Source organism: Narcine bancroftii, chromosome 10 (assembly GCF_036971445.1).
Source record: "Narcine bancroftii isolate sNarBan1 chromosome 10, sNarBan1.hap1, whole genome shotgun sequence".
NCBI lineage: Eukaryota > Metazoa > Chordata > Chondrichthyes > Torpediniformes > Narcinidae > Narcine > Narcine bancroftii.
In genome coordinates this window covers 62,367,019-62,391,509 of record NC_091478.1, presented here as the reverse complement: position 1 = coordinate 62,391,509, position 24,491 = coordinate 62,367,019, and the positions used below count along the sequence as shown (strand labels likewise).

General features: G+C 47.4%; 1 protein-coding gene across 1 annotated transcript in view; it reads left to right on the top strand.

Annotated features, from left to right (window-relative positions):
- Positions 1–23,146, top strand: part of exoc3l1 (exocyst complex component 3-like 1) — a 74,022-nt gene extending 50,876 nt beyond the window's left edge. Inside the window, exons 11-14 of the mRNA XM_069899431.1 lie at positions 1,413–1,535; positions 5,328–5,483; positions 20,393–20,517; positions 21,593–23,146. Of these exons, the coding sequence (XP_069755532.1) occupies positions 1,413–1,535; positions 5,328–5,483; positions 20,393–20,517; positions 21,593–21,779 (591 nt within the window). The 3' untranslated portion in view covers positions 21,780–23,146. The remainder of the gene's footprint in view (positions 1–1,412; positions 1,536–5,327; positions 5,484–20,392; positions 20,518–21,592) is intronic.
- The last annotated feature ends 1,345 nt before the right edge of the window (positions 23,147–24,491 follow it).

Genomic DNA, 24,491 nt, shown 5'->3' with positions numbered 1-24,491 from the left:
GCCTAGATCAATAACATTTTTTGAGAATTAAGTAGTAATTAAAGGAAAAGAGCATGAAAAATCAAAAAAGTGTTTCCACTCAGTTACTAATAATGTAACTATTAATGTAGAAAGATTTTATAAAACAATTTTGTTGTTATCTAAGAAATATTACTTTTAAGCAACTATATTTACAAATATATTACATGTTATTCTATATTTTAACAATTATATACAAAAAATATACTAAGGATTCTGTATGGAGTGGTATGGGAGGAGGTCCATAGTTGGGGGTGGGGGTTAGTGGTGACACCATGAGTAACTGCATTGGCTGACACCAACACTAATGATACCACTAGAGGGACTGGACTGGGGGGGTGGGGGGGACAAAACAGAGTCGGGGTAGGCAGAGACCAATTTGGTGGGACAAGCGGAAGCGGACATGATGGGTTTGCTGGGACAATTGGATTTGTGGATCTTGGATAGGAGGTAGTGCAGGGCTGGGAAACATTAGGCTGAAGGCTGTTCTAGGGAGATGACCGGAAGCGATGAGTTCAGAGTTGGTGCGTTATATAGTGCTTTGATGAGTTTTGGTGGGGTCCTGTGGGAGGGGTAAGAGAAGATGTCTGAGAGAGATCATTGCGCCAGGCTACAACAGCACCACCCTTGTCTGCAGGTTTGATGGTGATGTGATTATTGCGGAGCGATTGGAGGGCCAGGGTGTGAGATTGGAATGAGTGAAGGGAGTGGTGAAATCAATACTGTTGATGTCTCAGTGGCGGTTGGAAATATAAGGGTCCAGAGCAGGCAGAAGGTTTAAAGTGGGAGGATGGATCTGTAGTGGGGGACTGAGAATCTTTGATGTGGAAGTAGGTGTGGAGACAGAGCCGGTGAAAGAAGAGTTCAGCATCAGGCGTAGAACTCATTGAGGTGTGGGCAAAGGGGGACAAAGTTGAGGTCTTGACTGAAGACAGAGCGTTCAGTCTCCGAGAGGGTAAGAAGGAATGGTGAAAACCAGGCAGGGGTTGAGGAGAGGGTCAGTGGGGTGGAGGGCATCGGTGAGGGGAGGAGGATGGGGGTGGATCGGGGGGTGGTGGAGGGTAGGAATGATTCAAGGAAGGAGGGGAAGGTTGGGGAAGTCAGAGGGTAGAAGGGGAGGGTAAGGGGGGCTGCTGGAGCCAGGGTGAGAGATTGTGGGCTGCCAGTCAGGATGAAAGTTCACATCAGAGCTTTCGTCCTACAAGTCACCAGGGTAGGAGTGCATGATGGAGGCTTATGGGAAAGTTGGATCTGAATCAGGGATAGGGGAAAATGGGGGAATATCCCGTTCATTTATTTATTGGTCGCTTCTTCCTGAAGTTACATGTGGCATTTAATATTGTTATTTCCTGTGTGGTAATTGGATGCTAACTCACTGAGACTGCTCTCCCCAGCCTCAGTTCCTCCAGTTGCTGTCTGGGTCATGGCTGTCTAGTTCCGAGTTTATTGGCTCCACCTGCACTGTGGTAGATACGTACTATAGCTACTTCAACCGTATCAGGGAGCCCACCTTTCAGGTGAGTATCAAGCTCCTTCATTCACTCAGTTCCTGCTTCCCGTTCAGCTCTGACCCTCCAATGAGATGAGGAGCTGCATTTATAAGACAGGATGGTTGGGAATCTAAAACTAGAGGGCACAGGTGAGAGATTTTTGTGTGGAGGTTGGCACATAGGTAGAATCGTCTGCCAGAGGAAGTGGGAGAGGTGGGGATGATTGCAACAATTTAAAAGACATTTGAATGGGTACATGGATTGAGAGGGTTTTGACCAGTGGTCTCGAAACCTTTCTTTCCCTCCTCTCACAGTAAGGGATTAATTAAGATGGTATATGAGTGGTGTGGAGGTGGGGTGGAAGTTGAGAACCACAGATTAGGACCAAATGTAGGCAAATGGGACTCTTGTTCTTTTATCGCATGAAGCAGCCCAACTTGCTGAGTATTTCTAGCACTGTTTTATTTCAGATTTTCAGCATCTGCAGGTGTTCTGATAGTAATTTTATTTCCTGTATTATTTTGCTGAGGATGTAACAAAAGAAAACCTATGGCCATCAGTTTCCTTTCACTTTTAAATTCCTTCCAATCTTTTGGTCTGAGAGAGGTGAACTGGCCTGGAAGAGTGCAGGTCTGTGAGAATAGGGATTGAGTGTGAAAGACACTGCTATAGATTTGTGGGGAGACGATGGGGCCCAGAGTCACTGAGATCAAAGGGTACTGGGGCCAGAGCATGTTCAGGTCATGGGACACTGGGGCCAGAGCATGTTCAGATCATAGGACACTGGGGCCAGAGTATGTTCAGGTCAAGGGACACTGGGCCAGACCATGTTCAGGTCAAGAGGGACTTGGGCTAGGACATCCTCAGGTCAAGGGGGACTGGGACCAGAGAATGTTCAGGTCAAGGGCGACTGGGGCCAGAGCATGTTCAGGTCGAGGACTGGGGCTAGAGCATGTTCAGGTCAAGAGGGACTTGGACCAGGACATCCTCAGGTCAAGGGGGACTGGGACCAGAGAATGTTCAGGTCAAGGGCGACTGGGGCTAGAGCATGTTCAGGTCGAGGACTGGGGCTAGAGCATGTTCAGGTCAAGAGGGACTTGGACCAGGACATGCTCAGGACAATGGACCCTAGTGCCAGGGCATGCTGTGTTCAAGGGACACTGGGGCCAGGTCATGCTCAGGGCATGGGGCACTGGGGCCAGGGCATGCTAAGGTCAAGGGACCCTGAGACCAAGCATGCCTGTTGCCACTCATCTGGCCACAACTAAGGGTGCCAATTGAGGTGACATGGTGGTGAAGAAGGTGATTGACATGGTTATCTTCATTGGGCAGGAGACTGGGTCCAAATGTTGGGACCTCAAGCTACAGCTGTGTAGTACTCAGCATAGCTGAAACCACTCTTGGAGATCTGTGCATAGTTCTATTCACTCAGCTGTAGGAGGTATAGCAATGTTGGAAGGGGTGCAGAGGGAATTTGCCAGAATGTTGCCAGTGTTGGAAAGTTTGAGTTAAAGAAAGAGCTTGGATGGGCTGGGTCTTTATAGCCTGGAGAGCAGGAGGATGAGAGTTGACCTTTACAAGGGTCTAGAATCTCCTCAGGGAGCATGGATGAAGTAAATGCTCACAGTCTTTTTCCTGGGGTGGATGATCCCACAACTGGAGGGTAGAGGTCTAAGGTGTGTGAGAGAGAGAGAGAGATTTAAGAGAGATCTGAGGGGATAGTCTGAGGGTGGTCCATACCTTGAACCAGCTGCCAGAGGAAGCTGTAAAATTAGAATGTCCTAAAGGCATTTGGACCAATATGCGAATTGAAGAATTTGGTGCAGAAGGATATTGGCTAAATATGGATACATTGGTCAGCATAGACAAGTTGGGCTGAAGGTCCTGTTCTGTATTGTATGAATCTTGAAACAAAATACTCAGCAGGTCAGACTGCACCTGTGAGAAGAAGACTCTTCCTCAGAATAGGGAATAAGGCAAAAGAAGCTTTTTAAACTTTATGGAAAGTGGGGAGAGAGGTGTCTCTGATAAGGATGAAGCTGGACTGACCATGGAGATACGATGGAGAATGGGGGAGAGGGTCTCTCTGATTGGGTAATGTTGGACTGATCATGGAGATATGATGGAGAATGGGGGAGAGGGGTGTCTCTGATTGGGTAATGTTGGATTGATCATGGAGATATGATGGAGAATGGGGGAGAGGGGTGTCTCTGATTGGGTAATGTTGGACTGATCATGGAGATATAATGGAGAATGGGGGAGAGGGTGTCTCTAATTGGGTAATGCTGGACTGACCATGGAGATATGATGGAGAATGGGGGAGAGGGTGTCTCTAATTGGGTAATGCTGGACTGACCATGGAGATATGATGGAGAATGGGGGAGAGGGTGTCTCTAATTGGGTAATGCTGGATTGACCATGGAGATACGTTGGAAAATGAGGAGAGGGGTGTCTCTAATAGAGTGATGCTGAACTGACCATGGAGATATGATGGAAAGTGGGGAGATGGATTTCTCTGATAGGGTGACGTTGGGGTGACCATGGAGATATGATGGAGGGTGAGGAGCAGGCTGTCTCTCAAAGGGTGATGCTGGGGTGACCATGGGGATAAGATGGAGATAAGAGAAACATAAGAAACCTTAGAAGCTGGGTTGTTGAGCAAGCAGTGAGAAGCTGGAGGGACTCAGCAGGTCAGGCAGCATCCATTGGACAGAGATGGTCAGTCAGCATTTCAGGAGGAGATACAGCACAGTAATAGGCCCTTCTGGCCCACGAGACCATGCCAGCCAAATACACCAATTGAGCCACAAACCCTATACATTTTTCTCATAAAGTAGTTCCATCATGAAGCATTGGGTATCCATTTCTCTTCATGGATGCTGTCTGGCCTGCTGACCACCTTTTTGTGAGCTGTAAACATTTATCTGACCAATGAGTGAAGGGGGAACATTGTCAAAGAATGTGAGGTTTCATGCTGGGCAGTGCATTCGCATGGGGAGACACTTGTTATTGGCTATTGATGATCTGATCGTGCAGGAGGCTTGAGGATAAGGAAGGGGCAAGATTAACCTGGACACAGAAAGGAAAAGCAGTGGCTAATGAGGTTAAGCTGCCTGTTTGGAGTTACCACATGTCCTTGGAAGTAATTGTCATATCTCCATGTTGTATAATGTAATCTATTCATCACAAAATACTTAGTACAGTGAGAAGATTTTTTTTTTTCAAATTTAGACATACAGCACAGTAACAGGCCAATTCAGCCCTTCCAGTCCATGCTACCCAATTTACACCCTGGTACATTTTCGAATGGTGGGAGAAAACAGGAGCCCCCCAGAGAAAACCCACACAGACACAGGGAGAACATACAGACTCCTTACAGACAGCGCAGGATTTGAACCCAGGTCCAGCCCTGATCGCTGGTGCTGTAAGGGCATTGTGCATACCGCTATGCCAACCATGACCCCCTTCTGTGAGCAGACTAATGGGTTACGTCTAACATTCATGCAGCTGTGTAAACAGCAAAATTTACAGATGACAGGTTTGAAAGGGAAAGGAAGGTCAATTAGCATCAAGCAAGGGCAGCGGGAGACCACTTTTATGTGGATTCATTCATGAGCCTGATGGCTGCAGGCAAGAAACTACCTTTAAGCCTGTTGGCATGTGATTTCACACTCTTGCACCTCCCTGATGGGAGGATGGAGTGTGTCCAGGTTCCTTCCCAGGAAGGGGGAGATATAGATGGAGTCCGCAGAGGGGAGGGATGTTTGCTTGTTGCCCAGTGCTGCATTCACCCCTTTCTTTGCTGTGCTGACTCCACAGTTCATGCTGGTCGAGGGGCTGCGTTTGGTGGTCATTGAATACATCAGCAGGCTGATGCTGAAGAAGGTCATTTGCAAGAATCCCTCCGAGCGAGAGAAGATGTCGCAGAGAATGTCACAGGATGCCACACAACTGCAGGAACTCTTCCATAATCTTGTGAGTGAGATTGCGGTAAAGCCATTTGATAAGTAGGCTGCTGTAAGTTTCCCCCAATGGGGTAGATGAACGGTGGACTCTGGGGGCTGGTGATAGACATGCAGCAAGAATAAAGTGTGGGTCATGTAGGACACAGAGAGCTAACAAGCCTGTTCCCATCTCTACCTCTCCATAGCTCTACCATTTTAAATCGTGTCACTTATCACCCATGAAGCATTAACTGAGCTTGATTCTCTTTCCCCTTCTGTTTGAGGGTGTGCACCATTCGTAGCAGGCTCATGTACGGGTGTGCACCTGAGTCAGTAGCCCTGTGCTTAAGGAACAACTCATGGCTCAGTCCTCCACTCTCAGCCGGCCAGAGTAAATCAGCTGGTCTGGTGCCAAATGAAGCCGTCAGGAATTCTTCTGCGATACTGCACAGTTACCCACATTAATGTGGTGTGCGTCATCGTATATATGCTGGACATTTTTATATTTCTTATGACATAGAAAGAGACCATTTGGCCCATGAATTCTATGCCAGCTCTCAGAGCAGTGCCACTCCCACACTAATATTGCCTGTAGTATACTCCCCCTCCTCTTTCATCAACCAGCCCCAGAAACCCTCCACTCACCTACACACTCAGGACAACTTTCAGCAGCCACACCTTTTGAGGTGTGGGAGGAAACCTATGTGGTCACGGGGGGAGCGTGCAACCTCCACACAGACAGGGCCTAAGAACCCAGGTCTCTGGAGCTGTGAGGCAGTGACTCGACCTGTGGAGTGAAATTACCTTTGGATTTGGTGTGCATTCGCACGTTCCTGTTGGGCAACATGTGCACATTGAATGGTACCCAACACCACAGTGACTGTCATGTGGAGAGCCCATTTTCCCATGGGTTGTCCTCTGGTGTGTCTCCTCTACTCAGTATCCCAGCGCTGACCTTCTTGAAGGGCAGGCAGCTTGAAGCAGAATCATAATATTTCAGCAACTTTGATATTCAATTGGAATATTAGTTAAGATGGTGCTTGATGGTCAGGATTGAAGTGGTGGGTTGAAGGGTCTATCTCTGTACTATATGAAAGCCCTGCACAAAAGGTTTGGAGATGGTGCCAATGAACATAAGCACAAGGAACTAGGACCAAGAGTTGGTCACTCCTCCCCTTAATCCTGGTCCTCCATTCAATGGTATCATGGCTGATACTTTTCATACCACCCCTGCCCCTAGTGGTCCAGACTCCACAACCCACTGGGGCAGAGAATTCCAAAGGTTCACTGCTCCCTGCAAGAGGAAGCTCCCACCTCCCTCAGTTTTAAGTGAGCACTTCCTTGTCTTGCAGCCACATCCCCTTGTTCGAGATTCACTCGCGAGTGGGAACACCTCAACATGTCCCCATCATGTCCCCATCTGATGAAAGAATTTTTTATACATATCTGTATCATTTTATTTAACTCATGGATCACCTCACATGTTGCAGGAGGAGCAGTGTCAGGAGAAGGGGAAGAGTTAATGAATTTGTTGAGTTTATTGTCATGTTGTCACATACATTGTACAATGTACATATGCACCAGCATTTTTACTTTGTGCGGCCAAACTTTGTAGAAAAATGCTACAATAGTGTACATTAAATCACCATAAGGAAAGAAATAATAATAAAAAGATGGATAATAAATATTCAGTTCCCATTCTGCATGAAAGAAGAAAAAATGAGATTTCAATAGTGGAGACAAACCTTTTGTGGGGCTAGAACAGTTTATCAAGGGGAGGTTCAAGATCCTGATAGCTGTTGGACACAACTGTTCTTGAACCAAGAGGTGCTGGACTTCAGAAGGTAGCGGTGAGAAGAGGTTGTGACTAAGATTGACGATGTCCAGCCAAGCTGGGTGTGAAAAGGGAGGGGCAGGTGCAACAGTCAAGAGTCTGTAGGTGGTCATGGATAGGAGGGGGGTAGAGAATAGCTGAGGGGAGGAGGTGGCTCTGTGGATGCAGAGCTGGACAAAAAGAGAAAGAAAGAGACAGGGTTGGGGGGGAAGGGTGTAATAGAATCTGGGGAAGCCGATGTTAATGCCATCTGTTTGAAAGGTGCCCAGACAGAACATGAGGTATTGTTCCGCCAATTTGCGGGTGGTCTCAAACTGGCAGTGCACAAGACCATGGACAGACATGTCAGCAAGAGGGATTGATATGGGTGTCTGCTGGGAGATTCCCGCTATTGCAGAGGACAAAGCGAAGGTCCTCAGCAAGGCGATCTCCCAGTCTGCGCCCAGTCTCTATGACGTAGAGGAGGTCACACCTGATGCAGTAGATCAGCCATTCTCAATGGGGGGGAAATGTGACATATAAGCCAGGGGTGGGGGGGGGGGTAAAAGTATGATAGAAACCAACTAAACTTGACTGCTTTATATTGAAGGGGACCCATAAACTTTGAGTTGAGTCCTAAGGGGCTGTAGCCAAAACTGAATGATGGATGATACATGATGCCTCTAGATTCACAAGTGAAAACTTGCCCCGATTCTTTTTCAAAATGGCTGATCACTGATTTTTTTTTTTAATTTTAACATTTCTTGAAAGTGGTCATGCAAGAAGACAAGTTGTTAAAGAAGGCATATGGCTTGCTTCATCAAGTGGGCCATTGAGTGTAAGGGTAACGGCCGTATAAAACTTTGGTTACCCTGTGTTTGGAGGAATGCATGGATTTTAAAGCGACAAATAAAGGCGTCTTGACTTCATCAAGTGGGCCATTGAGCGTAAGGGTAAAGGCCGTATAAAACTTTGGTTACCCTGCGTTTAGAGGAATCCATGCATTTTAAAGCGACAAATAAATGCGTCTTAACTTCATCAAGTGGGCCATTGAGCGTAAGGGTAACGGCCGTATAAAACTTTGGTTACCCTGCGTTTAGAGGAATCCATGCATTTTAAAGCGACAAATAAATGCGTCTTAACTTCATCAAGTGGACCATTGAGCGTAAGGGTAACGGCCGTATAAAACTTTGGTTAACCTGCGTTTGGAGGAATGCGTGTTTTTTAAAGCGACAAATAAAGGTGTCTTGACTTCATCAAGTGGGCCATTGAGCGTAAGGGTAACGGCCGTATATAAAACTTTGGTTACCCTGCGTTTGGAGCAATGCATACATTTTAAAATGACAAATAAATGCGTCTTAACTTCATCAAGTGGGCCATTGAGCGCAAGGGTAACGGCCGTATTAAACTTTGGTTACCCTGCATTTAGAGGAATGTATGCATTTTCCTCTTCTTTGGCTTGGCTTCGCGGACGAAGATTTATGGAGGGGGTAAATGTCCACATCTGCTGCAGGCTCATTGGTGACTGACAAGTCCGATGCGGGACAGGCAGGCACGGTTGCAGCGGTTGCAAGGGAAAATTGGTTGGTTGGGGTTGGGTGTTGAGTTTTTCCTCCTTTGCCTTTTGTCAGTGAGGTGGGCTCTGCGGTCTTCTTCAAAGGAGGTTGCTGCCCGCCGAACTGTGAGACGCCAAGATGCACAATTGGAGGCGATATCAGCCCACTGGTGGTGGTCAATGTGGCAGGCACCAAGAGATTTCTTTAAGCAGTCCTTGTACCTCTTCTTTGGTGCACCTCTGTCTCGGTGGCCAGTGGAGAGCTCACCATAGAACACGATCTTGGGAAGGCGATGGTCCTCCATTCTGGAAACGTGACCCACCCAGCGCAGTTGGGTCTTCAGCAGCATGGATTCGATGCTTGCGGACTCTGCCAACACGTGTACTTCGATGTTGGTGATGAAGTCATTCCAATGAATGTTGAGGATGGAGCGGAGACAGCGCTGATGGAAGCGTTCTAGGAGCCATAGGTGATGCTGGTAGAGGACCCACGATTCGGAGCCGAACAGGAGCGTGGGTATGACAACGGCTCTGTACACACTGATCTTTGTGTGTTTCTTCAGGTGGTTGTTTTTCCAGACTCTTTTGTGTCGTCTTCCAAAGGCGCTATTTGCCTTGGTGAGTCTGTTGTCTATCTCTGTCGATCCTTGCATCAGATGAAATGGTGCAGCCGAGGTAGTTAAACTGGTTGACCATTTTGAGTTCTGTGTGCCCGATGGAGATGTGGGAGGGCTGGTGGTCATAGTGGGGAGCTGGCAGATGGAGGACCTCAGTTTTCTTCAGGCTGACTTCCAGGCCAAACATTTTGGCAGTTTTCGCAAAACAGGACGTCATGTGCTGGAGAGCTGGCTCTGAATGGGCAACTAAAGCGGCATCGTCTGCAAAGAGTAGTTCACGGACAAGTTGCTCTTGTGTCTTGGTGTGAGCTTGCAGGCGCCTCAGATTGAAGAGACTGCCATCCGTGCAGTACCGGATGTAAACACTGTCTTCATTGTTGAGGTCTTTCATGGCTTGTTTCAGCATCATGCAGAAGAAGATAGTAAAGAGGGTTGGTGCGAGGACGCAGCCTTGCTCCATGCCGTTGTCAATGGAGAAGGGTTCGGAGAGCTCATTGCTGTATCTGACCCGCCCTTGTTGGTTTTCATGCAGTTGGATAACCATGTTGAGGAACTTGGGGGGGGGGGCATCCGAGGCGCTCTAGTATTTGCCAAAGCCCTTTCCTGCTCATGGTGTCGAAGGCTTTGCTGAGGTCAACAAAGGTGATGTAGAGTCCTTTGTTTTGTTCTCTGCACTTTTCTTGGAGCTGTCTGAGGGCAAAGACCATGTCAGTAGTTCCTCTGTTTGCGCGAAAGCCGCACTGTGATTCTGGGAGAATATTCTCGGCGACACTAGGTATTATTCTATTTAGGAGAATCCTAGCGAAGATTTTGCCTGCAATGGAGAGCAGCGTGATTCCCCTGTAGTTTGAGCAGTCTGATTTCTCGCCTTTGTTTTTGTACAGGGTGATGATGATGGCATCACGAAGGTCCTGAGGCAGCTTTCCTTGGTCCCAGCAGAGCATTTTAAAGCGACTAATAAAGGCGTCTTGACTTGAGAAACAAGGTGCAGATGTTGGAGCAGGCAAAGAATTTCAGGAGGGAATAGCTTCAATGGGGCAGAAGTGATGAGTCAATATTTTGGGTCAGGACCCTTTATTGATTGTGATAAAGGATTCAGACCCTAAATAATTTCCCTCCTGGATATTTATGTTGTGTCATCAATCCTGTTTTTCTGCTCCTGAATCTGATTTAATCGTTCACCAGGGAGTTCATGGCATTTTGTTTCCTTTGAGTCAATGCAAACAGCTCAACCTCCTGAGGGATCCAGACCTTTTACAGGATTTGCTGACACAAATCCCACTTGATTCCTTGGCTACTAAAATGGAAATTGTGTTAAAATCCATTTGTTTCACTGATTATATGTAATTTCAGCTCTTCTCTATTAGTCTTGATGAAGTGTTCAAACCCAGAACATTGACTGACCATCTCTTCCCTGTCTGACTCGTTGAGTTCCTCCAGCAATTACCTGCCTGCTCTAGATTCCAACTTGTCTGAGAACAATTAAGAAGCATCCAGATTCATCACCAATGAATCGCCAAAGTGAAGAAAGCTACTGGATCGAATGCGGATCAATGGGGCTTGTTTCAATAAGTTAGAGTAGACATGCTGTGATGAAGGGCCCGTTTTCATGCTGTAGAACTTTGTGACTCAGCCTGTACCTTCCCCCACTTCTGCGCTCTTTCCTATCACTTGGAATCCAGATCTTTCCTCTTGACAAACACTTTAAAACGCTGCCACCGACCTTTCCATTTGTAAACTTCTTGTGCCTTCTACAGTAAAGCACTTGGTATCTGGCACCTATGGGGATTGGCAGATGCCAGATAAGTGCATTTTCCAGTTGCTTGAGATTGTGTGTTGCGTGATTAGCAAACTAATTGAGGGGGGTGGGGTCACCAATTTTAAACTTTCATATTTTTTACCAATTTATTTTCTGCAATTTTTTTTGCCCGATTGCTTGAGTTCCAGATAATGGGGATTTTACTGTTTGGCTTTGAAATTGCAAATCCCTTCACAGTTAAAGTGTGTTTGTTACACTCAACTTTGGTATTTAAGCTTTTTGGTGCAACCTAGAGGTTATGAGGGGAATTACATCAATTCATCTTGACCTTTTTTATAGAACCATAGAACACTACAGTATAGAAACAAGCCCCTTTGGCCCTTCTCGTCTGTGCCGAACCATCTTTCTGCTTCGTTCCACTAACCTGCACCTATAACCTATAATGCCATGGCTAATCAAGGACTTCTTCCTTAAATACACCCAATGACCTGTACCCTACAACCGCCTGTGGCAACAAATTCCACAGATTTGCCACCCTCTGGCTGAAGAAATTCCCCCACACCTCTGTTCTAAGAGGACACCCTTTGTCTTGGGTAAACTTATACCTCTCATTTTGTTCATTTTAGATTGGTCACAGTGTTTGAGCTACCGAAAGAAAATAGACACATACACCGAGAGCAGTTCAGTTTATACAAATGTTTATTACAAATTCAAAAGCTGATTTCACACTACAATATGCAAGCCCTTCCCAACTATACTTATCAACGCTTGGACTGGTCCCAACTGCCGAAGCGAGGCAACGACTGCACACTTGTAGTAGGTTGTCAGGGAGCCGGTAGCAGCTTCTCCACCTCCCCTGACCGGGACGTTGGCTGGACTCTAGAAGTTCTTCTTCTTGCTGAGAGATGTTGCCACCTCTCGGAGAGTCTCAAACTTCAGCAGCGGGACCATGGCTTATATTACCCAAAAACTGCTTACCCAAGCACCTATTCCCAGCACAGCAAGAAAAATAATTGAGCAAGCTAGCATGCTAGGCTTCTATTGAATAACATAATTTTCAGCTTATCACTTTGAATACAATGGTTTATTTTGCATCAAGGCTAGGCCTCTGACAGTCTGTGACCAAAACAAGCAGGAAGATTAAATGTTCTTGGTACACAGATGTCCCTTTTTCGGATAACAGCATCTCTGGCCCCTCGGTGGAATTTAGCTTATGTCTGCTGATTCTAAAAACAAGCAGGTTCTCAGCCTTGCAGAAGCAAAAGGCTGCAAAAGTAAAAAAAAAACAGTTAGAATCTTCCATTACACCCTTCCATCCTGAAGTTGTGCCCACTTGTCCTGGAATAACCATGGGAAACAACCTTTCTACATTGACTCTGCCCATGCCTTCCAGCATTCAAAATGATTCCATGACGTTCCCCATTATTCTCCTAAGTTCCAACGAGCACAGGCCAAGAGATGTCAAACATACCTCATTCAATACCCCTTTGATTCCTGAAACCTGGAAGGGACCCATGAACAAATACTTGAAAACACTCCATGTTTTACCACAGCCTCCATCCTGGGTGTCTGGGCAGGGCATCATAACTGCTTAGACACTTCCTCAAAACATTGGTGATGCACCATCAATAACTCCAAAACACTGGAAGTTAATTAAAACTGATAGGTTTTTATTCGCCATAGTGTGGAGCCACGTCCATGCTGGTCGGCTGCCCTAGACTGGGGAGGGGGCTGTGGGACAGTCACCATTATTCGGGAGACTGTAGGAGGAGCAGTCAGCCCATGGCCGTGTTCAGACTGTTTCAAACAGTGGTTTACCACATTCACCCCTTGTTTTTAAAAGAGTTTGGCAGAGTGAAGGGCCTCCGATGTTCAGGTGTTCTGTCTGCCGCTGTGACTGTCATAGTGCCGGCTGCAATGCAGCAATGGGGTCCTGGACAGTCTGGGGCACCTGTATGCATTGGTGGGTTGGATGTGTGGCGACGTGACTGGTATGCCTTCTATTGGGGTTAGGGTAACCTGGTATGGCTCTGGTGCTAAATGGGTGATGATAGGTGAGGGGGATGTGGCCTCTGAAACCCCTGAGGGCGCCAGTTCCCTAACAGAGTCTGCATCCTCGTTTCCATCAGGGTACGCCATATAGGGTTGGCATGGAGGAGGTGGACCCTTTCAACTAGTGGGTCAGACTTGTGTCTCCTCATGTACTTCTGGAGTAGGACTGGCCCTGGGGACTTCAGACAGGCTGGCAGTGTGATCCCTGTTGAAGACTTCCTGGAGAAGGAAAAGAATTATTTCATCTGGAGTGGCATTGGTGGGGGTACCTAGGAGTGATCTGATGGAGTGGAGTGCCTCAGGGAGAATGTCTTGCCTGCGGGAGTCTGGAAGGCCTCTAGAGAACAGGGCTAGAAGGATGGCCTTCCAGATGGTGGTGTTGTCCCTTTCCACCTGCCCGTTCCCTCAGGGATTGTAACTCAGATCCTGCTCGTGGTGATGCCTCTGGCCACCAGGTACTGGTGCAGCTCGATGCTCATAAAGGATGGCCTACGGTCGCTCTGGATATAGCAAGGAAACCCAGAGTGAAGAGGTGGCGTAGGGTCTTGAAGACTGTGGCAGCTGTCATGTCTGGGCAGGGGATGGCAAACAGAAAACATAAGCATTCATCAGTGCTGTTGAGGAAGTACACGTTAAGGTCAGAGGAGGGGAGGGGTCCTTTGAAATCTAAGCTCAGAAGTTCAAAGGGGCAGGCGGCCTTTACCAGCTGAGCTTTGTCTGGTCTGCCCTCCTCCCAGACCTGGCAATTTTTGGTCATGGTCCTGATCTCCTTGATGGAGTACGGCAGATTGCGGGCTTTAAGAAAGTGGAAGAACCTGGTGATCCCAGGGTGGCAGAGATCATTGTGGAGGGTTTGCCATCAGTCTGGCACATGTTCCGCAGGATAGGGCATCTGGAGGGTCATTGAGTTTCCCAAGATATCATAATTGTAAGTTGAAAATTCGATTCTCCACCTCAATATTTTGCCGTTTTAAATTTTAACTGGCTGCTGGTTGTTGAACGTGAAAGCCACTGCTCATTGGTCAGTCGGCAAGTTTGCCGGCAAGGTAGTGTCTCCAGTGCCACACTGCCTCGACAATGACCTGGGCCTCCTTCTTGACAGAGGAGATTTGAATTTCGGGGCCCTGGAGGGTGCGGGAAAAGAAGGCAACGGGTCTGCACACCTGGTTAAATGTGGCAGCCAGGGCGAAGTCTCCACCTCCACCAGCATGCATCGTAGCCTTGGCAATGTCTGCCTTGATGCGGCTGAAAGCTGTATGGTGCCAGAGAAAGGAGGTAGATTTAATGAGGAGGTGGGCCTCGTCCACATAATTGGGGACCCACTAGGATAGTAGGAGAAGAAGCCCAGGCACCTTTTCAGGGCTTTGAGGCTGTGGGGAAGGGGGAGTTCCAAAAGCTAACACATGCGATGGGGTTGGGGCCAATGACTCCGTTCTCCATGACACAACCAAGAATGGTGAGTCAGGTTGTGCGAAATACACACTTAGCCTTATTGAATGTAAGGTTAAGGAGTCTGACAGTCTGGAGGAAGTTTTGGAGGTTGGCGTCATGGTCCTGCAGGTCATGGCTGCAAATGGTGGTGATGTCCAGAGACGGGAATGTGGCCTGCAGCTCGTACTGGTCCACCATGCGGTCCATCTCCCGCTGGAAGACCAGGACCCGTTGGTGAGACAATAACCACTATCATCTTTTTCAGGAAGACAGGAATTAGCTTGAAATGTTCATTCTCACATGCGCAGAGAGAGCGTGAGAAACTCAGTTTTGCGTGCTATCCAGGCAGCTCAAAAGAAAAAGTGTCACCCTCCAGTGCTGATTTGCATCCACAAAGGAAAGAAAACGGTTACAAGATCAAACATGACAGTTGTTGCATTTAGTTCTAATACAGCAGGCAAATCAAACTCGCAACTAAAAATCAAAAGTAACCACAGGAATCGGGCACAACCTTTAAAAGTCTCTGAAATAGGCATATGGTGTGAGGAGGGGAAAAATTAAATGGTTATGATATCAGCACACAACATTGTGGTTAAGGCCCTGTACTGTGCTGTAAGGTTCTATGTTCTAGATTATGAGGGGCTTATGTAGGGTAGATGGCCAGTACCTTTCCCTCAGGCAACAAAAGCAACCACCAGAGGACATCTATTTAAGGTGAGTGGAGGAAGTCGTCAGGGGTAAGTTTTTTACTCATCGAGTGGTGGGTGCCTGTAATGCTATGCCGGGGTAGTGGTGGAGGCTGATATAACAGGCACATGGATGTAAGAAAAGTTGTAGAATCAAGGGTGTGAGATAGGGAAGGGTTGGCTTGATGTGAAGTCGGTTTCCATCAGTAAAAACAACAGCATGGGCTGTTCTGTGCTGTAATGTTTTAGGTTCCATGGTGGTTAGAACTCTCCCGGCCTCTCTCCCTGTCATTACGATCCGCTGCCCTGGGTTACAACAAGATTCCCTTCCCAAGGACTGTTCATAACCCGGAAACAAACCCAGGGGGTGCGTGGGAGAGGAACACAGCCTCGCTGACTCGCTGTGTGAATATGCTCCCAGCTCCGCTCAGCTGCATGCAATCCCCGATTGCTGCGGCTCAAGGTGGCAATGAGGGGAGGCCTCTCCCACCCGACAGAAGATGCCTGCAGCCCTGCAGCACCTGCTAGATCCAGCCTGGCCATCCTGCCGGCCTCCCAATCGCTCAATCCTATGGCGGACATTCGTGGGCCAGGAAAGAGCTGTAAATTGGTGGTGGGGTGATGCTTTAATGGGGGAAGCCTTGATAAGGGTTCCAACTGTTCTCTTTGTCCAACAGGGGCTGCTTGATTGCTAAGACCCTACAGAGATTATGTTTTGCTGAGGACCTGTAAATTCCTCATTGTTCATACCTGTAAGGAAGAGTTTTATTGCTTGCAAACAGAGAAGAACTTGCATTTGTATCAGACCTTTCTTAAACTCTGAAGCAGATGGTTTTTGTGGTGACTTTGGTCATAGAAAGAACTTGGTAAGGTCCCACAAACAGCAAGGAAATAGGTGGCCACCTCATTTCTGTAACCTGGTTAGAACTTACCATCGATTGGGGTGGGATTGAGGGAATTGGGAAACTGAAGAGGGGTTCAGATTCAGGTTTATTGTCAGAATACATACATAACATCACATGCAACCCTGAAATTCTTTTTCTGTGGGCATGGCAGAATTGCCACTAATCGGTAGTGCAAAAAGTAAAACTGTCCACAGCGTAAACATGTAAACAAAGAACTGCAAACAGATAATGAATGTAAACAAACTGGCTTTGTAATACAGAGAGGACAAAAAGAAAATCAATAATATGCACAAGGAACTTCCCAGCAATTTCCCCCACCTCACTGCAGTGCTACCATCGAATCTCTCACTCTGAGCTGATGGAACAGACCAGATTCTTAGTCATGGCCACGGAAGATGGCAAAACGTGGCCAGGTCCATCGCAGGCTCCAACCTCCTGTCCAGTGAATGCATCCATGTGAGGCACTACCTCAAGGAGGCAGCCGACGTCATAAAGGGCCCTCATCACCCAGTCACAACCTTTTCTCACTGCGACCTTCAGGCAGAAGGTGCACAAGCCTGAAGACCAGCACCATCAGATTCAAGAACAGTATTTTGCAACACCTATCATGCTCTTGAACACCCCCCACCTCCCATTTACTGCCCCAACCATAAGCAGCACAACAGAAAGACCTGTCCGCACTATTGAAACAGCACTTGTTTCTTGTAACCGTGAATATTCAGTTTCTGTCCATTATATTTATTACCCCTTTCCATGCTGGGGTAGATAATGTATGCCATTCAGGTTGCTTGGCTGCAGCTGGTAAGAATTCCGGTGCATATGTACATTGTACTTCTGTGTATGACAATAACCAGAATCAGAATGTATTGTCCTAAACATGTCATGAAATTTGTTGTTTTGCGCCGCTATTACAGTTGCAAAAATTGCGATAAATTACATTTTTTTAAAATAAATAATTCATGCTGAATAAGAGAGAAGGTGAGGTACTGTCTGTGGTTCATTGTCCATCTGATGGCGGAGGGGAAGAGTTGTTTTTGTAATGTTATGGGTGTATCTTCAGGCTCCTGTCCCTCCTTCCTGATGGTAGCAGTGAGGAAAGGGTGAGGGTCCGTGATAGCAGAAGCTGTTTTCTTTGGACACTGCTTCTTGTAGATGTCCTAATTCCCATGATGCCGCTGACAAAGTTCACAGCTCTCTGTAGTCTTTTTCTGTCCTGTGCATTGGCACTTCCATACCAGACAGTGATGCAACCATTCAGAATCTCCATGGTACACCTGTAGAAATTTCCAAGAGTCATTGGTGATGTACCGAATCTCCTCCAGCTCCTAAGGGATTATAGCTGCTGGAGAGCCGCCTTCATGATTGTGTGGACAAGTAGGCCAAGGATAGATCTTTGGAGATGATAACACCCAGGAACTTGAAGTTCTTTCCTCTTTCCATTGCTGACCCCTCGATAAGAACTGGTTTGTGATCTCCTGATTATTTCTCCTTCCCTGAGGTCCACAATCAGTTCCTTACTTTTGCTAATGCTTAGTGCAAGGTTGTGACACCACTGATCTCTCTCCCTCCTGTACACTTCCTCATTGTCATCTCTGATTCTGCTGACGACCGTGATGTCACCGGCAAATTTGTAGATGACATTTGAAATGAGCCTGGCCACACAGCCATATGTGTGGAGCGAGTAGAGCAGTGGGCTCATTATACACCCTTGGGGTGCACCTGTGTTGAATGTCAGAGAGGAGGAGACATTGTTCCAATTCGTACTGATGAGGAAGCCAAGGATTCAGTTGCAGAAAGAGATGGAGAGACCCAGGATTTGAAGTTTGCTCACCAGTACTGAGGGGTTGAGAGTTTTGAGCTATAATTGATGAAAAACACCCTGATGTACATGTCATTGTTATCTAGTTGATCCAGGGCTGAATGGAGAGTCAGTAAGATCAGATCTGCTGTGGAGCGACTGTGCCAGTAGGTGAATTGCAGTGGTTCCAGTCCTTTGTTTAGGTACATGTTAATTCTAGCCATGACAAATCTCTCAAAGCATCTCATCACAGTAGACATGAGGGTTACTGGGCAGTCATCGTTGAGGCAGCTCGTGCTACTCTTCTTGGGCACCAGGATAATTGATTTCCTTTTGAAGCAGGTGGGAATGCCCAACTGCAGCAATGAGAGACTGAAGAGGTCTGTGAACTCTCCAGCTGGTTGGTTGATACAGATTTTCGGTACCCTGCCAGGTAGGCCGTCAGGGTCTGACACTTGCAAGGGTTCATCCTCCTGAAGGATGTTCTGATGTTAGCCTCAGAGACACCTATCAAGGATCGCCAGCTTCTGCAGGGATTTTCATGGGTAGCGTTGAGTTTTCCTTTCCAAAGCAAGTGCAGAAATGGTGTTCAGCACCCCGGGGAGTGAAACATCGCAGCCATTTACAATGTTAGGCAGCTCCTTGTGGCGTGCAATGGGCTGCAGGCCCTGCCACAGCTGGCAAGTACCTGACTCTGTTTCTAGCTTCACCCAGAATTGCCTCTTTTCTGCTGAGATAGCCTTCTGTACCTGGACTTCGAGTAGAGATCTGGATCACTGGTCTTAAACACCATTGACCTAGCCCACAGTAGGTTGCAAATCCTTTGGTTCATCCACAGCTTTTGGGTAGGGTACTCACAGTACATGCTCCTGGGCACGCACATGCCTACGCAGGTCTTGATGAAGTCGGTGAGGCCATGGCATATTCATTCACGACTGAAGATCAGTCCTTGAATGTGGTCCAGTCCACCGATTCGAAGTCCTGCAGGCACTCCTCTGCCTCCCTCGATTATACTTCCATCGTCTTTACCACTGATGCTGTAGTCCTCAGTCTCCGTCTGTACACCAGGAGCACAAGTACAGCTAGGTGATCAGACTTGCCAGAGTGTGGGTGTGGGATGGTACTGTTGGCACTCTTGATAGTGGTGCAGCAGTGGTCTAGTACTTTGGCTCCTCTGGTTGCCCAGGTGAGGTTTGTCAGAGACTTGTTCAGGTTGACCTGGTTGAAGTCCCCTGCAATGATCAGGAAGGCATCAGGATGTCTCATGGTTCCTGATCACAGCACTCAGTCCCTCCAGTGCCAACTTGAGGTTAGCCTGTGGTGAAATATACCCAGTGGCCAGGATGATGGCAGAGAACTCCCACAGCAGATAGAATGGTCGACACTTGATCGCCAGATGTTCCAGGTTCCGGGGGGACGGGGAGAATAACCGTCATGTGCACCGTGATGAATTGATGATGAGACAAACACTGCCACCTCTGCCTTTACCTGACACCGGCGTCCAGTCCGCGCGGTGGAGAGTGAAGCCTTCAGGCTGTAGTACGGCGTCTGGAACGCTCTCATTCAGCCACATCTCACATCACTCAGCAATCCCTGATGTCCCTCTGTTGTTGTTCATCCAGTTTTTTTTCTAAAACTGTACATTGGCCAGTAAGATGGTAGGGCACAGAGGCCTCAAAACCCAGTGTCTTAGTTTAACCTGTAGTCTACTTCTGTGTCTGTCTTCTTTAATTGCCCCATGTGTCGGCTTTTTGAATCGCCCGCAGTCCACCGGAATTTGCTGTTCCTGACAATAGCTAGGTCTACCAACTCATTATCATTTTCACTAAATGATGGAGAGATGTAGCTTAGAAACAGACCCTTCAGTCCGTCAATCCCATGCTAACCATTAACCATCCTTTAACACCAACCCTACATAAATACCTTTCTATTCTCCCCACTTTCCCACCAACTCTCCCCCCAGATTTTATCACTCACGTACAACTTGGGGGCATATATGGCTGCCAATTATCATACCAATCTGTATGCCTTTGGGATGCAGGAGGAAACTGGAACACACGAAAGAAGCCAATGCGATCACGGGGAAAACGTAGAAACTCCAGCACAGACAATGGCAGAGGACAGGATTGTCCTGGGGGAAGGGGGGGGGTAGTGTTTTCAGTGACCATGCCATCTAACCTTTCCTTTCACATTTTCTCTGGAAGATAGTATTTCCAGCATGAACAATGAACCAAGTTCGGTGGGACACGGAGAAGGTGCAAATCTGGAAGGGAAGGGCAGGGTAGGGTTGGCCTGGTTCTGGTCCTCACTTCTTCTTTCCACAGGGACTGGAAGAGGCTGAGCGCCTGACCAACGCCATATCATCCGTGTCGGAACTCATCAAGCTGAAGGACAGCTCCCTGCTCAGCCTGGAGGTCTCTGGTCTGGTGGCCAATTATCCCGACATCAGGTAAATGGAATTTGACAGTGTGGCAACCAGTAACTAAATGTTACAGCATGCTCCCCTATAACTTTGGGCTTTGAACTTGGGGAAAACTAGCTTCAATTAGGTGGAATGGTCACTCAACACTTCTCTATTGGCATTGCTCCCTCCCCAACCCGGTACTTACCTTGAACTTCTGCCTCCTTCCTCAAAACCATTCGGGGCCCTAAACGTTTTTTTGCCAGAAGTAGAATTTACTCACAATAAATTATTTGCAAAAAGAACACTTTTCAAAGACTTTTCACATGCATAGAGTCGATCATATCTATGCATTCCCATAAGTGTACATTGTTAGATTTGTTCACTAAATGCTCCCAATGGTCCTTCCAAGTGAAACAATACTTCATCTGTGATCTGCAGAGGTCATCTCCTGCATCTAATGCTCCCATTGTAACAACCACTACACCAGGCAGACTGTGAGATCATTCCGTTGAGCACCTTCACTCTGTCTGCTGCAACAGTAAGGACCTCCCAGTGGCTAACTATTTTAAATCTGCGCCCCATTGCTGCACCAACATGTCTGATCGTGGACTCGTTTTGTCATATTCAGGCCACTCGTAAATTGGAGGAGCGACACCTTATATTTCCATCTCCACAGTCTCCCACCAGACAGCATTGACTTTGCCATGCCTGGTCACTTTGGTCACTTTCCCTTTGGCATGCCTGGTCATTTTCCCTTTGGCATGCCTAGTCACTAGCATGCCTGGTCACTTTCCCTTTGGCACACCGGTCACTTTCCCTTATCTCTCGGCCTTCCTTCCTCCAGCTCCCCAGCCCCTCGCTTCTATCAGAAAGCCCTCTCCCCATTACATCTCAGCTCCTTTCACTTACTCTCTCTCCCACCTGTAGCCACCTACCTGTTCTCCTCCCCTACCCCTCTGCCTCCCCGCCCCCCCCACCTTCTTATTTGGGCATCTGCCTGATTCCCAGCGCAGGGCTCAGGCCCAAAACCGTGACTACCATTTAATTCCTGTGGGTGCTGCGAAGTTTATCCAGCGCTTGGTGGGACGGCACTAAAAGATGTCATCACTTTCCTTCCCAGCGACGAGCATGTTTCAGTGCTGCTGGACATCAGGGGAGACGTGCCCAAGGAGGTCCGCACCACGGTGCTGGAAATGTTGGAGCAGAACAGCCAGACACCTCCAGAAGGCTGCCAGCTCATCTTCTCCGATATCCTGGTGCCAGCTCCCGTTCTACCTTTCTGCCTCCCCAGCGTCAAGTGCAGCTAGGCAGCCCAGCTGTCGATTCCGTCCTTGGGGAAGCTGCTCCCTAGACCGGTGTGACGGAGGAATATTGGGCTTTGTGACCATGGGCGACTCAGGCTCTGCTCTCTCGTGCACCCGTGAGCGGGTGCTGAAGCGATATCGAAGGCCATCATATACACTGTGGCATGTTCAGGTCTGTCTGAGTCACAAAGCACGTCTGAAGTTGTTGGGCTGAGTTCCCTCCTTGGCACAGTTGTTGATGCCCACAGGCATGTATCCAATCTAACTGGTCATAACCCTGCCTGGGATCCTCACCCAATCATCCATCATTGCATTCCAACAGAGCACGTTTGTTAACATAGAGAGCAGCACCAGATTAGGCAGGGCTTCAAATAGACTGAATTCAAGGTGACCCTTGAGGGCATGGGATCTGAGTGACCACTGGTCTCTGAAAGGATGGGATCTATGTGACCATGGTCTCCATGAGATGGGATCTGAGTAACCAATGGTCATGAGGAGTGAAGAGGTGGGATCTGTGTGACCATTGGTCTCCATAGTGGAGAGCTTTCTGATTGATTATTGGTCTCAGTGAGGGATGGAATCTGAACGAACAATGGTGTCAGTAAAGGGTGGGATCTAAGTGACCATTGGTCCTGGTGAGGTGGGATTTGAGTGAGCATTGATCTCAGTGAGGTGGTGGTTTCTAATTGACCATTGATCTCAGCCAGGGGGTGGGACCAAAGTGCTGCTGAGGGGGATGTTACTTGTCCTTAAGGCAGACAGGAACTCCTGCACTAGAGGGTGAGCATGGACTTGAATCTCACTTTACTCGTAGACCTGGGACTCCCCTCACTCACAGACTGCCAAAGAGTCACAGCAAACACATTCCATATTGGCTCCACCACCAAAGGTCATCCTGAACTTCAGATGCAACTCTGCCTGAAGGTGATTCAGAGCTGCTCCCTTGCAGCTATGCACACATCCTCCTACCCATTCCACCATACCAATCATCCGCAGTGGTAATGCCCCTCCCCCACCCCCCAGCACAGGCAGTTTGCACTGGAGCTTGTTGGATTCAAGATGACTGTTGCCAGGGAGAAGGAACCCAGCTTTAAGGTCCTGCTCTCTTGATGGAAGATTTCCCTTGTGCAATATACTGGATTTCAATGTAAATTAATGCTTAAAAGCAGCTGAAAGAATCCACTCCTACCTCCAAGAGGTGGCAAAGCGACTAAGTTATGCAAACAATACATTGTGTGTAATTTCCACGGTCCCAGGAATATTCTGCATCCTCAGGGAACTGCTGGGTATTTTTGGTTCAGAGGCATTTTAGCCATGATCCTAGCCATGCTAATTTCTGCTTGAGAATAAAAGTACAGTGGGGTTGGGCATGGAGAGTGTGTCTGGCCCCTTCTTTGCAAATGGCATTCGCTCTGTCAGAGCTGCAAGAATAGTCCCACACCTTCATTGCTGTGGGACAACCTCAAGTTTGGGACTGAGACTGTCAAACCTCAGCACACCTTTCTCAAATCATTCCAATGACCCGAAATCACGATGAAATCCTTTTTCTGGGGATGTGTTTGTCACGCACGAGTTAATTTTTGGAAGTATTCCATTCTTCTACTCTGAAGCCTTGTTTGGGGGTTTGTGTGTGTAAGATGTAATGCATAGGCTGTGTGTGTGTTTATGGTAGACACTGAGAATGTGTGTTTGATAATGAGTGAAATAGGGAGCATTTGATAAACTGTGTGTAATAGAGTGAAAAAATTAATGTGCATGGGGAGATGTATGTGACTGTGATAGAGAGAATGTGCATGTGTAAATGGAGTGAAAATATGTATACGATCGTGCATTTCTGAGTGATTGAGTATGTAGTGTATGTAACAGACAGTGTGCATGTGTGATGAGTGTATGTGATAAAGAGATTGTGAGATAGAGTGAGTGTATATGTGAGAAGTTATAAAAATGGTCGGAAAAAGAACCTCAGCGTTGTATGTGATGTTAGGTATGTTCTCCAAGTTGAACTTTGAACCATATATACTAAACAACCAAAAGAACACGTTTCAGTGTTCACAACCAAAGAATCAGGTCATAACTCTGCAGTTCAACCACATATAGTCTAGAATGATGATTTACATTGAAATACTGAGCAGATGGAGGCTCCAATAACATCCCCTCCTCATAGATGACAGAGCCCACTGTCGAGTCAGCACAGAAACAGGCCCTTTGGCACATCATTTTCAAGCTGTCATACACCCATCTACACTAATTCTGTTTTAAATTTGCCGCACGCCCTTAACATTGAACACGACAGCACAGTACAGGCCTTTCAGCCCTCAATGTTGTACTGACCCATATGTTCCTTAAAAAAAGTACAAAACCCTCCCTACCCTGTAACCCTCTGTTTTTGTTTCATCCATGTGCCTGTCTAAGAGTCTCTCAAATGCCCCTAATGTTTCAGCCTCCACCATCATCCCTGGCAAGGCATTCCATGCACCCACAACTCTCTGCGTTTAAAAAAACTTACCTCTGATATCTCCCCTAAACTTCTCTCCCCTCACTTTGTACACATGTCCTCTGGTGTTTGCTATTCCTGCCCTGAGAAAAAGACGCTGGTTGTCCTGCCTATCTATGCCTCTCACAATCTTGTAGACCTCTATCATGTCTCCTCTCATCCTTCTACCCTCCAAAGAGAAAAGTCCCATCTCTGCTAACCTTGTCTCATAAAACTTATTT